The sequence below is a fragment of the Salmo salar genome, chromosome 01 (assembly GCF_965601325.2).
Source record: "Salmo salar chromosome 01, fSalSal1, whole genome shotgun sequence".
In the NCBI taxonomy this organism is placed as follows: domain Eukaryota; kingdom Metazoa; phylum Chordata; class Actinopteri; order Salmoniformes; family Salmonidae; genus Salmo; species Salmo salar.
In genome coordinates, this window is record NC_138291.1 from 90,080,951 (window position 1) to 90,097,270 (window position 16,320).

Here is a 16,320-nt window from a genome sequence, read left to right on the forward strand (position 1 = left end):
CTTCAAGGATTCTTTTATGATTTAGAAGAAACTGTTGCACAAACCAAATGCTGATTTAGGTCGCACCATCCCTGTTATTATCAGGCTGTATTAGCTAGCTTCATTTGCTCTGACTCAGTACATGTATTAGCTAGTTAACCAGCTAACTAACGATTAGCATTAGTGGCTAACACGATTTTGGCCCAACTTGCTAAGAAAAGACAAACTAGCCACATGCAGATGTAAGAAACACTAACTAATAGTGTAATTATATAGTGCATTTATATTAAGAAACAAAGTGAAAACTGCATCGTCATCAACATTTTTGCATGTGTTGCATTGACCATGCAGACTGAACGCAAGTCGTGGTCAAGCAAGTTGAGTGACGGGGCGGGACTAGGTCTGTGTGGAAAGCGCCATGGAGAGAGAGAACTGGAGTAGCGGAGTAAACTATAGAAATGGACGTTACACACAGCGTATCACATTTAACAAACCAAACATTAAAATACTGTTATAGAAGGTAAAGTAAAAACCCAAATCGGTCTGTGCATCAATACCGGTATATAGTAAAATACTGTATACTGCCCAGCCCTACATTCACCCTCCAAATGGCACACATACACAATCCATGTCTCAATTGTCTCAAGGCTTACAAATCCTTCTTTAACCTGTCTCCTCCCCTTCACTGGTTGAAGTGGATTTAACTAGTGACATCAATAAAGGATCATAGCTTTGACCTGGATTCACCTGGTCAGTCTGCCATGGTGTTCCTAATGGTTTGTACACTCAGTGCATATTTCCACCAACCTTTTTATTTGTTTGGCTTCTTTTAAGGCTTTAGGGTGTGCTTGCACGTGCAGTGGTGTAAAAATACTTTGAAGTACTATGTAAGTGTTTTTTGAGGGTATCTGTACTTTACTTTATATTTTTGACAACTTTTACACCATAACATTACTTAAGAAAACATGTAATTTTTACTCCCATACATTTTCCTTGACACCCAAAAGTGCTTGTTACATTTTGAATGGCCAGGTCGCAGTTGTAAATGAGAACTTGTTCTCAACTAGCTTACCTGGTTAAATAACGGTGAAAAAAAAAATGCTCAGGCAGGACAGCAATATGGTCTAATTCTCACACCTATCAATATACCGTGTTGTCATCACTACTGCCTCTGATCTGGCGGACTCACGAAGAACAAATACTGCATTTGTACATTTTTTACTTTTTAATTTCACTCAAGTATGACAATTGATTACTTTTTCCACCACTGCATTTAACCCTTGTGTAGTCTTAACACTCTGTATACTCCCCTTGTCCTAAGGGTAAAAAAAATTACCCTCATTCACTAAACCCCTAAAATAAAGCAACTTAATTGAATTTTAAACAACAAATCTATTTTGCATGAAAAAACAACCTGTCATTCATCACAAACTTTGTGAATATCTGGGTTTTCCCTCTTCACAATGCAGAAAGACTGCATTTAATCAGTGGACACCACTCGTTTTTATTACAACACACCTGTCATAATTGTTTTTCTTAATAAAGTAGAGATTTATTATTATAATTATTATTATTATTGTTAAAGGTACTGCATAGGTATAAACACTTTTTTAGCAAGAGATAGCTTCTCACTTCCCACTTCTCCCAGACCTCTCTTATGGCCGCCAGTTTGTCTCTCACACGTCTTGCAGGTCTTGAGAAAGTGTGAAGGACTTTCAGTGGCATCGTGGGACGGAAAATCGCCCTTCCACTCTCTGCATCCCAGAGACTACATGTAGCCTCGCCTCGGGACCTATACACACCCGCTAAGAATAGCAGCCCTATGTAGGCACGCAGGTCAATCTCATCCATCCCTTTCCAGTTGTCTCTATATTTACGGAAACCCTCAATGTGTCATCTTTGGGATGATTTTTTTGATGGCTGGTGTGATGAACATGTAGAATGTTGAGGCGATGTCCTTGGCATGGGCAACTGCATGTCTTGTGGGCTCTGGGGTCATCCTTATGACATTTTGCGCTGTCATCCTGCCCTGGTTGTCATATGGTGACAAGGACCATGTTATTTTGCTGTTCTTTGACAAAAATGTCTCTCTTTCAGCTTGGGGGATTTCTTCTTCATCTGAAGATGATGCATCATGCTCTGGGTTGTATTATTACCCATCTTCTTCTTCAGATACCTCCTCCTCTTCTAAATCATTGTTCTCTTGTTCCTCCTGGACATCTGAAAAAATCAGATCTACGACCTGTTGGGCACTGAAACGTGCACTCATGGCTTCAGCAAAGAGAGAACTGGTTGGACTGTCATCTGCAGCACCTTTATAGCCTCTGACTGCATTCCCCATTAGTAAACAATGCTTTCAAGAAATGTTTATATTGTCTGAAACTGTTTTTATTTTGTCTGTGAACTTGAGTCATGTGTGGGGTCGTGGAGAGGAGATGCTGCACATGCACAAGAAAGTTTTCGTTTTGTCTGAGTTCAATCAGTAGCACACAATCTCAATTTCTCATTGTGTGTGTGTGTGTGTGTGTGTGTGTGTGTGTGTGTGTGTGTGTGTGTGTGTGTGTGTGTGTGTGTGTGTGTGTGTGTGTGTGTGTAAATGATTTTATAACTGCCGGGTAAAAAATGACCCTAAGACAATCTTTGTACCCTGGTGGTGTACAGCTTTCACGGAAATATGAACAAAGGCGATGTTTCACTTTTTCAAATGTTGGGGTCACTCTAGGAAAGTCATCAAATTTCAAGTTGAAAATATATAATTTAGGGGGTTTTCTCTGCTGTTAAACATAGTGGCCCGTCATTTTGTACCCTTAAGACAACACAAGGGTTAAGTAGATTTAAAACCAAATACTTTTACTCAAGTAGTATTTTACTGGGTGACTTTCACTTAAGTAATTTTCTATTAATGTATCTTTACTTTTACTCAAGTATGAAAATGTGTTACTTTTTCCACCACAGCACATGCGTGCTTGTTTGTGTGTGTGTGTTTGTGTGTGTGTATTCACATCATTCACTATGCCCTTTGTATCTCCCAGTCTCTGTAGAGTTAGACGACTTCAAGGAAGCTGCGGGTTCACTCCTGAGATGGGAAAGTTGAATGTTGAGTGCATTTCAAAGTAGAAACAGTGGAAGCAGGACTTGATGGTGCTGCCTTCAAAGATGTCAAGTTCTGCATTTTAATGTCCAACTCTCTCTATCTGGTCCTGAGGTCACTGTGTTTGAATTCATTCTAAAGTCTGGAAAGTTAAAAACGAGTCTATGTATTAATAGTGAACTAGAAAGCCAGGTGAATGTTGCAATGTTAGCTAACTATGAGATAATTATAGCCAAGCTGGAAAACTAACAAACGTAAAGTTTGTTTCCTCACTTCTCCCAAATGCCATGTTGAGGTTAGTTTTCAACTTTTTACTATAAGATAAGGATTGTCTGGGCTCTTACTCCCTCATAACAAAGAGCCCTCTTAAAGAAACCATTCTTTAACTAGCCTGATACTGAAGCAAATTCCTTGGTCGTTTTCATGCCAAACATTCCAAAACCGACAACCAGGCTAGAACATTGAGTCTCTAAATGTGTAGGATCATAACCCAGTGTGTTTGAGGTGGTATTCTTCATGTATTGGGGTCAGTGATGGGTACAGACATCAGAAATGACATCATTCACCTGTCATACACAGTCGTCCCTTTCCTCAATCCACCCTGACACCTGATGTCCTCAGACAAATGAATGCATGTCACAGCTGTCTAGCTGTCTCTGTTCGTGACACGCTGGTGGCAGCAACCTATCATCCTGTCCAGGTCTGTTAGGGACACTGAAGGCTGATGTCACAAGCAGCCTGGACTCAACCACCCTGTGTGTGTGTGTGTGTGTGTGTGTGTGTGTGTGTGTGTGTGTGTGTGTGTGTGTGTGTGTGTGTGTGTGTGTGTGTGTGTGTGCATGAGCATCCTTTTAGCTAATTGTACTTCCTTGCCAAACTGTCCGTCTTACAGTTCCACCGTGTATCATTTTTGACTGTTATTTGGAGTCTGTTGTTTTACTTCATATACAGCTGCAAGGATCAGGTGGGTGTGTGTTCCAGACCGTAACTAACCCTTTGTGTGTGTGTTTTTCATAGGTGGCTGAGATGCATGGCGAGTTGATAGAGTTCAATGAGCGTCTGTACCGTTCTCTGTTGGCGAAGGACCACCTCATCATCCAGATGAAACAGGAACTCATCGACCTCAGAGGACCAGTGAGTTACCCTCTACATGCACGCACACACACACACACACACACACACACACACACACACACACACACACACACACACACACACACACACACACACACACACACACACACACACACACACACACACACACACACACACACACACACACACACACACACACACCCCCAGGGGGACATTGTTTGCCACTCGGTTATAAATCAACTACCCTAGGCTACAGATACCACCTCTTATTCTAGAGCTCAAGCCCTCATCTGCTGGCCCAGCTCTGCTGCACACTGGCTGGCTGACCAGGCAAGCTGTGTGAGTGTTCCTCTGGTCCCCTGGCCCTCTGGTCTCCTGGTCATTAAAACCAATAGAAGTTCGATCCTCAAATCACTTCCATCGTATATAATCTTCTTCTTGATTGTCAAGTAGTAGAGGACTTTCTTTGACAAAGTAGATAGTAGCGCTGACGTCATCCAAGAATCCCTCTGAAAAACTCCTGATGGCACATGAAGCCGGAAGGATTTGAATGGCATCCAAAAAATCACTAAGGATCATGGTGAAAGTGTACGTAACTAGCATAGGATCATAGTTTACGTAATCGTTTTCATCTTGCCTGAGAGAGTCACCCGGCAAAGAACCTCCTCGTAGCCTACCAGCCCATGAGGGTCTGTGCCAACACATGGTCCTGTGTGACGACAATTTAGTAGTCAGAATGGATCACTATTTCATTAAATATGTCAATTTGTAGCGAGCTTTGAAATAATTCAGTGTGGGGATCGAACTTGATCCCCACACTGAATTATAGAGCAAAAATTATAGAGCAAAAAACATGCGTCTAAAAATAATGTTTGGACATCTTTGCGTTCGTAATTTACAGTTGAAGTCGGAAGTTTACATAGACTTAGGTTGGAGTCATTAAAACTCGTTTTTCAACCACTCCACAAATGTCTTGTTAACAAACTATAGTTTTGGCAAGTCGGTTAGGACATCTACTTTCTGCATGACACAAGTAATTTTTCCAACAATTGTTTACAGACAGATTATTTCACTTATAATCCACTGTATCACAATTCCAGTGGGTCAGAAGTTTACATACACTAAGTTGACTGTGCCTTTAAACAGCTGGGAAAATTCCAGAAAATTGTGTCATGGCTTTAGAAGCTTCTGATAGGCTAATTGACATCATTTGAGTCAATTGGAGGTGTACCTGTAGATGTATTTCAAGGCCTACCTTCAAACTCAGTGCCTCTTTGCTTGACATCATGGGAAAATCAAAAGAAATCAGCCAAGACCTCAGAAAAAATGTGTTGACCTCCACAAGTCTGGTTTATCCTTGGGAGAAATTTCCAAATGCCTGAAGGTACCACGTTCATCTGTATAAACACCATGGGACCACGCAGCCGTCATACCGCTCAGGAAGGAGACGCGTTCTGTCTCCTAGAGATGAACGTACTTTGGTGTGAAAAGTGCAAATCAATCCCAGAACAACAGCAAAGTACCTTGTGAAGATGCTGGAGGAAACAGGTACAAAAGTATCTAAATCCACAGTAAAACAAGTCCTATATCAACATTACCTGAAAGGCCGCTCAGCAAGGAAGAAGCCACTCCTCCAAAACCGCCATAAAAAAGCTAGACTACGGTTTGCAACTGCACATGGGGACAACGATTGTACTTTTTGGAGAAATGTCCTCTGGTCTGATGAAACAAAAATATAACTGTTTGGCCTTAATGACCATTGTTGTGGGGGTGCTTTGATGCAGGAGGGACTGGTGCACTTCATAAAATAGATGGCATCATGAGGATGGAAAATTATGTGGATATATTGAAGCAACATCTCAAGACATCAGTCAGGAAGTTAAAACTTGGTCACAAATGGGTCTTCCAAATGGACAATGACCCCAAGCATACTTCTAAAGTTGTGGAAAAATGGCTTAAGGACAAAAGTCAAGGTATTGGAGTGGCCATCACAAATCCCTGATACCAAATATGTCACGGTTGTTGTCGGTGAATGAGGACCAAAACGCAGCAGGTACGTGAATGCTCATCTTGATTTTTAATTACTCTCAAAAATGAACATACAAAATAACAAAACACGAAAAACGACAAATAAACAGTCTGGTAAGGCACAAGGCTATACACAGAATAATCACCCACAAATCACACATACAAACACACCCTAATATATGGAACTCTCAATCAAAGGCAGATAGACAACACCTGCCTTCAACTGAGAGTCCCAACCCCAATCAACCAAACATAGAAACACACAACCTAGACTAACCATAGAATTACCAAACATAAACCAAAACCCGGAATTACTAAATTAAACACCCTTTACACAAACACACCACCCCGAACCACAGAAAACAAATACCCCCTGCCACGCCCTGACCAAACTACAAAACAATTAACCTTATATACTGGCCAGGACGTGACAGTACCCCCCCCTTAAAGGTGCTACCCCAGAAGCACCTTAACAAAAAATAACCCCAAGCAACACCAACAAAAAGTCCCCTTTTCTAAAGGGAGGGAAGGGAGGGTGGCTGCCGTCAACGACGGCACTGTGCTACACCCCCCCTCCCCAACCCACCTATTTCTGGAGGTGGCTCTGGCTCCGGCCGTTCCAGGCTGTCGGGCCACTCTGGCTTCGCCGGGGGGCAGTCGGGGCAGTCTGGCAATTCGGGAGAGTCTGGGCAGTCTGGCAATTCGGGACAGTCTGGGCAGTCTGGCAATTCGGGACAGTCTGGGCAGTCTGGCAATTCGGGACAGTCTGGGCAGTCTGGCAATTCGGGACAGTCTGGGCAGTCTGGCAATTCGGGACAGTCTGGGCAGTCTGGCAATTCGGGACAGTCTGGGCAGTCTGGCAATTCGGGACAGTCTGGGCAGTCTGGCAATTCGGGACAGTCTGGGCAGTCTGGCAATTCGGGACAGTCTGGGCAGTCTGGCAATTCGGGACAGTCTGGGCAGTCTGGCAATTCGGGACAGTCTGGGCAGTCTGGCAATTCGGGACAGTCTGGGCAGTCTGGCCACTCCGGCAGTTCAGGGCAGTCTGGCCACTCCGGCAGTTCAGGGCAGTCTGGCCACTCCGGCAGTTCAGGGCAGTCTGGCCACTCCGGCAGTTCAGGGCAGTCTGGCCACTCCGGCAGTTCAGGGCAGTCTGGCCACTCCGGCAGTTCAGGGCAGTCTGGCCACTCCGGCAGTTCAGGGCAGTCTGGCCACTCCGGCAGTTCAGGGCAGTCTGGCCACTCCGGCAGTTCAGGGCAGTCTGGCCACTCCGGCAGTTCAGGGCAGTCTGGCCACTCCGGCAGTTCAGGGCAGTCTGGCCACTCCGGCAGTTCAGGGCAGTCTGGCCACTCCGGCAGTTCAGGGCAGTCTGGCCACTCCGGCAGTTCAGGGCAGTCTGGCCACTCCGGCAGTTCAGGGCAGTCTGGCCACTCCGGCAGTTCAGGGCAGTCTGGCCACTCCGGCAGTTCAGGGCAGTCTGGCCACTCCGGCAGTTCAGGGCAGTCTGGCCACTCCGGCAGTTCAGGGCAGTCTGGCCACTCCGGCAGTTCAGCGCAGTCTGGCCACTCCGGCAGTTCAGCGCAGTCTGGCCACTCCGGCAGTTCAGCGCAGTCTGGCCACTCCGGCAGTTCAGCGCAGTCTGGCCACTCCGGCAGTTCAGCGCAGTCTGGCCACTCCGGCAGTTCAGCGCAGTCTGGCCACTCCGGCAGTTCAGCGCAGTCTGGCCACTCCGGCAGTTCAGCGCAGTCTGGCCACTCCGGCAGTTCAGCGCAGTCTGGCCACTCCGGCAGTTCAGCGCAGTCTGACCTCTCTGGCGACTGTTGACTGGCGGGCAGCTCTGACGACTGTTGACTGGCGGGCAGCTCTGACGACTGTTGACTGGCGGGCAGCTCTGACGATGACTGTTGACTGGCGGGCAGCTCTGACGATGACTGTTGACTGGCGGGCAGCTCTGACGATGACTGTTGACTGGCGGGCAGCTCTGACGATGACTGTTGACTGGCGGGCAGCTCTGACGATGACTGTTGACTGGCGGGCAGCTCTGACGATGACTGTTGACTGGCGGGCAGCTCTGACGATGACTGTTGACTGGCGGGCAGCTCTGACGATGACTGTTGACTGGCGGGCAGCTCTGATGATGACTGTTGACTGGCGGGCAGCTCTGATGAAGACTGTTGACTGGCGAGGCTGGGTTGACGCACTTGTAGCCTGGTGCGTGGTGCTGGTACTGGGATTACCAGATTATGTACACGCACCTCCAGGCTAGTGCGGGGAGCGGGAACAGGACGAGTCGGACTGGGTTGACGCACTTCCGGGTCCGCACGAGAGACAGGAGCTGGAAACCCAGGGCTATGGAGGCGCACAGCCGGTCTAGATCTTACCTCCTGCACAACCCGCCTTGGCTGGATGGAACTAGTAGCCCTGTACGAGCGGGGTGCTCGTACAGGGCAGACTGGGCTGTGCAGGGGCCTGATGGTAGCCGTGCGTAGAGCGGGAGTTGGGTAGCCTGGTCCTCGGAGGCGTACCGGCGACCAGATGCGCTGCGCAGGCATCCTCCTACCAGGCTGGATGCCCGCTCTAGCACGGCACCTGCGAGGGGCTGGAATAACGCGCACCGGACTGTGCGTGCGTATGGGTGAGATAGTGCGCTCCTCAGCGAAACATAGCGCTCTCCACCCCATACGCTCCTCCATATAACCACGAGTAGCTGGCTTCCGGCTCTTCTTACGCCTAGCCAAACTACCCGTGTGCCCCCCCCCAAAATTTTCTTGGGGGTGCCTCTCGTGCTTCTCCTTCAGCGCGTACTTGGCCTCGTACCACCGCCTCTCTGCCTTGGCTGCCTCAATTTCCTCCTGCGGGCGTCGATAATCCCCAGCCTGATGCCAGGGTCCGGCCCCGTCCAGAACTTCCTCCCAAGTCCACTTCTCCCGCCAGTCCAACTCGAACTCCGTCTGCTCCTTCCTCTGCTGCTTGGTCCTTTGGTGGTGGGTGATTCTGTCACGGTTGTTGTCGGTGAATGAGGACCAAAACGCAGCAGGTACGTGAATGCTCATCTTGCTTTTTAATTATTTTCAAAACGAACATACAAAACACAAAAAAACGAACACTCGACAAATAAACAGTCTGGTAAGGCACAAGGCTATACACAGAATAATCACCCACAAATCACACATACAAACACACCCTAATATATGGAACTCTCAATCAAAGGCAGATAGACAACACCTGCCTTCAACTGAGAGTCCCAACCCCAATCAACCAAACATAGAAACACACAACCTAGACTAACCATAGAATTACCAAACATAAACCAAAACCCGGAATTACTAAATTAAACACCCTTTACACAAACACACCACCCCGAACCACAGAAAACAAATACCCCCTGCCACGCCCTGACCAAACTACAAAACAATTAACCTTATATACTGGCCAGGACGTGACAAAATACTAATTGAGAGTATGTAAACTTCTGACCCACTGGGAATGTGATGAAAGAAATTAAAGCTGAAATATATCATTCTCTCTACTATTATCTTGATATTTCACATTCTTAAAATAAAGTGGTGATCCTCACTGACCTAAGGCAGGGAACTTTTACTAGGATTAAATGTCAGGAATTGTGAAAAACTGAGTTTAAATGTATTTGGCTAAGGTGTATGTAAACTTCCGACTTCAACTGTACATAGGCTTTCTAGGGCAGACCAGAGATTTTGGCACCACTAGGTTGCTATGCAGTAGCCAACCAGCAGAGCTTGTGACTTCACATTCCAGACCTGACACAGGGGGCTGGGGCTGGAGGGGAGTAGAGGTGATGTGGTCCACTCTATCCCAGCCCTGTGGCCCTGTCTCTGGGATGTGACAGCCCAACTTCATCCTCTCTACCCCAGACCATTCTCTTCTCGCATAGACACATTGAAAATGAAAGACAAAAGGGTGTTGACACACACACACAAAGGATTACCCCTGCATGTGTCCCAGGGCCATGAGGGATTTAAGGAGAAGAAGCAGACAGATTATTGGGATCCCTTACAGCCATGCTGGTATCCTCCTCTGCTGCTGGAGCTCCCTCCAATCCAGGGATTAACAACAACAAGAGGCCCTATGGGGTCACACACTGAGTTTTACTAGTGTGTACAGTACGTTGATGTGATGGGGATGGGGGGGGGGGGGGGTGTCATGGTGCTCTGCTTCACTAGTCACACAGACAGACACCTCCATCAGGGTCTTCCCAACCCTGTAGCGCAGACACACAGGGGTGTGTAGAGGGTTGCTTACGTGACATTTTCTATAAACAGTGACATTTTGATTTTTGTCTCGCTCTCCCTTTCTCCTTCTCTCGCTCTCCATCTCTCGCCTTGCTTTTGAATAAAGGTTCCTGGTGACCTGAGCCAGACTTCTGACGACCCCAGCCTATCAGATTTTGAGACGTAAGCAGCTTCTCTTATCACATGAGTGGTGTCCCTACTATATCTATGTCTGGCCCCATGTCTCTGCTTGATCATTATCGTCTGTATCTCCATCACCTCAGGTGAGGGAAGGTAGGGGACAGTTTACAGACATCTCTGAAAATGTCTTTCTTCCTCTCTTACTCCTGGTTTCTCCCTCTACCTCTCTCTTTGAAAACCTCTGACAGTGGCCAACCCCAGCCCTGTAGCTCCCCAGTCAGAAGGATACTAAACCACTTGATTATTCCAAGTACGCTATAAACTCGGTATACTGTAAACATATACATGGCCAAAAGTATGTGGACACCCCTTCATTTTAGTGGATTTGGCTATTTCAGCCATTGCTGACAGGTGTATACAATTGAGCACACAGCCATGCAATCATAGACAAACATTGGCAGTAGAATGCCCCGTACTGAAGAGCTCAGTGACTTTCAACCTGACAGCGTCATAGGATACCACCTTTCCAACAAGTCAGTTTGTTACATTTCTGCCCTGCTAGAGCTGCCCTGGTCAACTCTAAATGCTTTTATTGTGGTGTGGAAATGTCTAGTAGCAACAACGGCTCAGCCACAAAGTGGTAGGCCACACAAGCTCACAGAATGTGACCGCCGAGTGCTGAAGCCCGTAGCATGTATAAATCGTCTGTCCTCGATTTCAACACTCACTCCCGAGTTTCAAACTGCCTCTGGAAGCAACGGCAGCACATTAACTGTTAGTCGGGAGCTTCATGAAATTGGTTTCCATGGCCGAACAGCCACATACAGGCATAAGATCACCATGTGCAATGCCAACTGTTGGCTGGAGTGGTGTTAAGCTCGCCACCATTGAACCCTGGAGCAGTGGAAATGCGTTCTCTGGAGTGATGAATAGCGCTTCACCATCTGGCAGTCCGACATATGAATCTGGGTTTGGCGGATGCCAGGAGAACGCTACCTGCCCGAATGCATATTGCTAACTAACATTTGGTGGAGGAGGAATAATAGTCTGGGGCTGTTTTTCATGGTTCGGGCTAGGCCCCTTAGTTCCAGTGAAGGGAAATCTTAACGCTACAGCATACAATGCTATTCTAGATGATTCCGTGCTTTTTGTGGCGACAGTTTGGGGAAGGTCCTTTCCTGTTTCTAATTGCCTAACATCAGTGCCCGACCTCACTAATGGTCCTGTGGCTGAATGGAAGCAAGTCCCCGCAGCAATGTTCCAACATCTAGTGGAAAGCCTTCCCAGAAGAGTGGAGGCTATTATAGCAGCAAAGGGGGGACCAACTCCATATTAATGCCAATGATTTTGGAATGAGATGTTGGACTACTTTTGGCCATGTAGTGTACATTACTGTGTATATGCAGGTGTTGTACTAACTGCTAATACAACCTAGCTAGTACTTTATGATAACTACTTTATTGAGGTAAAATTGTACTTACTATGACTGTGGTATTTGTCCGTCTCACCCAGCTATCTTAAAGGGCAATTCCACCACTTTTCAACCTAATTTTCATTATCTCCAGTACAGCACCAGTGTCTACATGTGTGAAAACGGCACATTTCTACCATTTTGTAGATGACATCAAAAGTTTAAACATTTTAGAAACAGTGATTTTCAAACTCTATGAGATTCGCAGTGACGAGGGGAGCAAGGAAATACCCTACCTCTGGCTAGAAATACCCTACCTCTGGCTAGAAATACCCTACCTCTGGCTAGAAATACCCTACCTCTGGCTAGAAACTTGTTCTGTGATGTCAGAGAGAAGCATTTTTTAGGACTATATGTTTAACCACGGATCATAGAAACAAGTCATTTTCACACTGCTATGATGCTGGAGATAATGAATATGAGGTTGAAAAGTGGCGTAATTGCGCTTTAAGATGAATGCACTAACTGTAAGTCTCTCTGGATAAGAGCGTCTGCTAAATGACTCCAATTTTCACATGTGTAAATGTCTAGTTGTAAAGAAAGCCTGTTGACACTGCAGTAGCTCTCCTGATCCAGGGATGACCCTTGTCTCATTAGGAGAGGAGTGGTAAAACACAGTTGAGCTGAGGTGGTCACCCTCATGATGACTGTCCTCATTTGTTCCGGTGAATAGAGAGAACAGTTCAACCTTTGTGATGAGAGAGGGAGGGAGGCTGTTGCTATGTCACCATGCTGTTTAAATCAGTTCTGCCCCTCATTAAACATATGGAACAGGACTAGAGGTTTAGAGGGCTGTAACACCTGGCTATTACTGGGTGCCTGAAATGGCAGCCTATTCCCTATATAGTGGACTACTTTTGACCAGGGCCCATAGAGCTCTAGTCAAAAGTAGTGTACTATGTAAGGGATAGTTTCAGATTTTGGACACACCCTGTGTGTCTGAAACAGTGTGTCCTCTGGGTAACAATTTATCTCCCTTAGGGTTCTTTCCATTTCCTTAATGAAAGGTCTCCGCATGGAGTTTTAATGTAGGTAGTAGCCCTTTTTTAAATGACCTTCTGCCCCTGGGACACTGAGGTAAAAGTTATCATGGTTTTATACTCTACTTGCCAGACAACTCATCCTGAATTGAATTCTGCTGCTCTATCACTCTCTCCATACATTCATCATGGAGAAGAAACATTAGTGGGGATGGCGTTTGATCGAAGAGATGTGGATGGGTAGCCAGGCAAATATTGTTGCACTTCATGGTTATTATTCCTGACTGAATAATCTTCATATAAGCATAGTAATAGTAGTGAATTCTTGACATGTCTTAAAGACCCTCACTTTACTTCTTTTTTTACATTTTAGTCATTTAGCAGACGCTCTTATCCAGAGCGACTTACAGTAGTGAATGCATACATTTTTTTTTCTCCGTACTGGTCCCCCGTGGGAATCGAACCCACAACCCTGCCGTTGCAAACACCATGCTCTACCAACTGAGCCATAGTAGTATTTGGAATGAATGATAGCTTTCCTGCCATGAATACTACAGTGTCTTTACCCTCTACTGTGTACTTCTCTACCCCAGGGCTCACCGTGCTCTCATCAATGTCTGGATTCCCTCTGTGTTTCTGCAAGGCCGTGCTGCCAACGCTTACCATGTATACCAGGTAAAGGACACACTAACACCAGATCCTAGTGTACTAAACAAACACAAATTCAATTTGCAGATCAAGACATCCTAGTTTTTCTTGTATCCCATTTCTGTGTTAAGTTGTTGAGTGAAGTAACTAGTAAACTAACACCCAACATATGCCCTGGCCTAGATACCTGTTTTTTGTTGTACCTAGCACATTGACTAGGTGAGAAACCTTCCTTCCTGTTCTCCCCTGAGGGGAAACATGTCACTGCCCTACTCGGTTCCACTCCACTCTGTCAGGAAGCGGAGCCACAGTGTATCAAGGTGAAACCAGAAATGATGGGACACGACAGGTGACACGACCTCAGCAGAGAGATAGTCGAGCTTGTTTGGCTGGCTCCCGAACTTAACTTAGATACAAGTCTGTTCTTGTATGTCTGCCACTGCAGTGTGGTGTGGAGACATAACATGCACCCCTGGTCAGAGTAGTACAGGCCTGGGCAGCTGCCTCCAGATGTGTACCCCTGATAAGTAGCGACAGGATGTTGTTATTGGAGAGCAAAGTAATGGCTGATATGACATCAATGATCCGATTGGTAGAGAAAGGAATCAGAGGTCATTCAATGTTTTGCTGGGAAGTTCAGTTGATGGATTTAGCATTGAACTTCTATATTCTAGCTAAATGGTTACATAAATACATTTTAATTGATTTAATGATGTTATTACTAGTGCATAGTATAGCCTCAGACCATGGCTGTATCCTGTATAGTCTTTGTTGTCTATGTGGTGTGTTCTCAGGGTTCTGTTTGTCTAATAGATCACTATGGAAACATGACTATTATTCTTAATGGACTAGATTGATGAGTACTGTTTGCCATTGTTGGCTGTGTATGAAAGGGGCTTTGTGTCTTCCTCTCCAAGACTTAAAAACACAGATTTGATGTATCACTGTGTGCGAGATACGTAAAAATAGGTATTTCTGATACAAAAGGTCCATGCACCTGTTCTTGAATAGCATTTAAAAGAGAGACTACTGGTATTAAAGAAATGGAGTTCTAGAATGTTTTTAATAAACACAATGTTCCAATTTACAACCAGCCAACCAGGTCACAGTAACCCTGGGCCAGTCATTCCAGACTTCCTGATCCTGTACTGTTCCGATGGCAGCAGGGCCTGAAAATCACCACCACCCGGCAGGAAACAACACCAGAATCACGCAGCTCTGTTTCACTCTGTGCTGAAAATGATGGAGAAGAAAAATATATAGAGAGAGGGATAGAGGGAGAGAGAGAGAGAGATGAGAGACAGAGCAGCGCAGCGCAGAATTCTTCTCCGGCACTAGATTATAGGACATTTATGGAGGAGGCAAATTGCTTGTTCTCCATTCTCTGTCTTTGCCTTTCTCAAAAGCCACTTTTCTTCTCCGTTGGAAATGACTCTCTATGCAGACAGAACAAGGCCTGGGATGCCCATAGAGTGAGAGAGAGAGAGGCCGTGATTGAGTCTCTCTATTATTACTCCTGTTTTGTTCTCCCCACAGATGAGCTCCCCATCCCTCCCCTCTCTCCCTGTCTCACTCCTTTCATAATGAGAGACTATAACGGCAGCTGCAAATTATTGTTGCGTTCTCATACAATACCAACAAGAAGTTATTATAGAAATGTGTGTCATGGAAAAAATAATAAGAAAAATGTCATTTCCAAATTGCCAGAGAACACAGAGTAGTTAGAGATTTTACTTTTTAATCTGTGTGAGTTAGAGTAGTAGCCTCCAAGCTGTGGAGCCCTTCTGAGGTTATTCTCTTCTACCTCAGAGAAAAGTAGGAAAGAAAACAAAATATACTGAACAAAAATATAAACGCAACATGCAACAATTTCAAAGAGTTACAGTTCCGATAAGGAAATCAATAAATGCATTAGGCCATAACCTATGGATTTCACATGACTGGGAATACAGATACAGTGCCTTCGGAAAGTTTTCAGACCCCTTGACTTTTTCCATATTTTGTTACATTACAGCCTTATTCTAAAATTGATTAAAAAAAAATGTTTAAATCCTCAGGAATCTACACACAATACCCCATAATGGCAAAGTGAAAACAGGTTTTTAGAAATGATAAAAAGTCTGTAATACCTACATGTTTCAAGCAGACCACAATAGTCCCCGTGCCCAAGAAGTGAAGGTAACCTGCCTAAACGATTACCGCCCCATAGCATTCACGTCGGTGGCCATGAAGTACTTTGAAAGGCTGGTCATGGCTCACATCAACAGCATCATCCCAGATACCCTAGACCCACTTCAATTTGCATACCGCCCCAACAGATCCACAGACGACGCAATCTCAATCGTACTCCACACTGCCCTTTCCCACCTGGACAAAAGGAACACCTACTGTATGTGAGAATGCTGTTTATTGACTACAGCTCAGCGTTCAACACCATAGTGCCCACAAAGCTCATCACTAAGCTAAGGATCCTGAGACTTAACGGCTCCCTCAGCAACACATATGCCACGCTGATCCTCACCACTGAGGCCCCTAATGGGTGCATGCTTAGTCCCCTCATGTACTCCCTGTTCACCCAGGACTGCGTGGCCAAACACGACTCCAACACCATCATTAAATTTGCTGATGACACAACAGTGG

General features: G+C 45.7%; 1 protein-coding gene across 2 annotated transcripts in view; it reads left to right on the forward strand.

Annotated features, from left to right (window-relative positions):
• LOC106609547 (sorting nexin-29) overlaps positions 1-16,320 on the forward strand; it is a 160,498-nt gene that overhangs the window by 118,319 nt on the left and 25,859 nt on the right. For both annotated transcript variants that reach the window (XM_045724039.2, XM_045724041.2), the window contains 3 exons: positions 4,088-4,204; positions 10,568-10,623; positions 13,626-13,707. In XM_045724039.2, the coding sequence (XP_045579995.1) occupies positions 4,088-4,204; positions 10,568-10,623; positions 13,626-13,707 (255 nt within the window). The remainder of the gene's footprint in view (positions 1-4,087; positions 4,205-10,567; positions 10,624-13,625; positions 13,708-16,320) is intronic.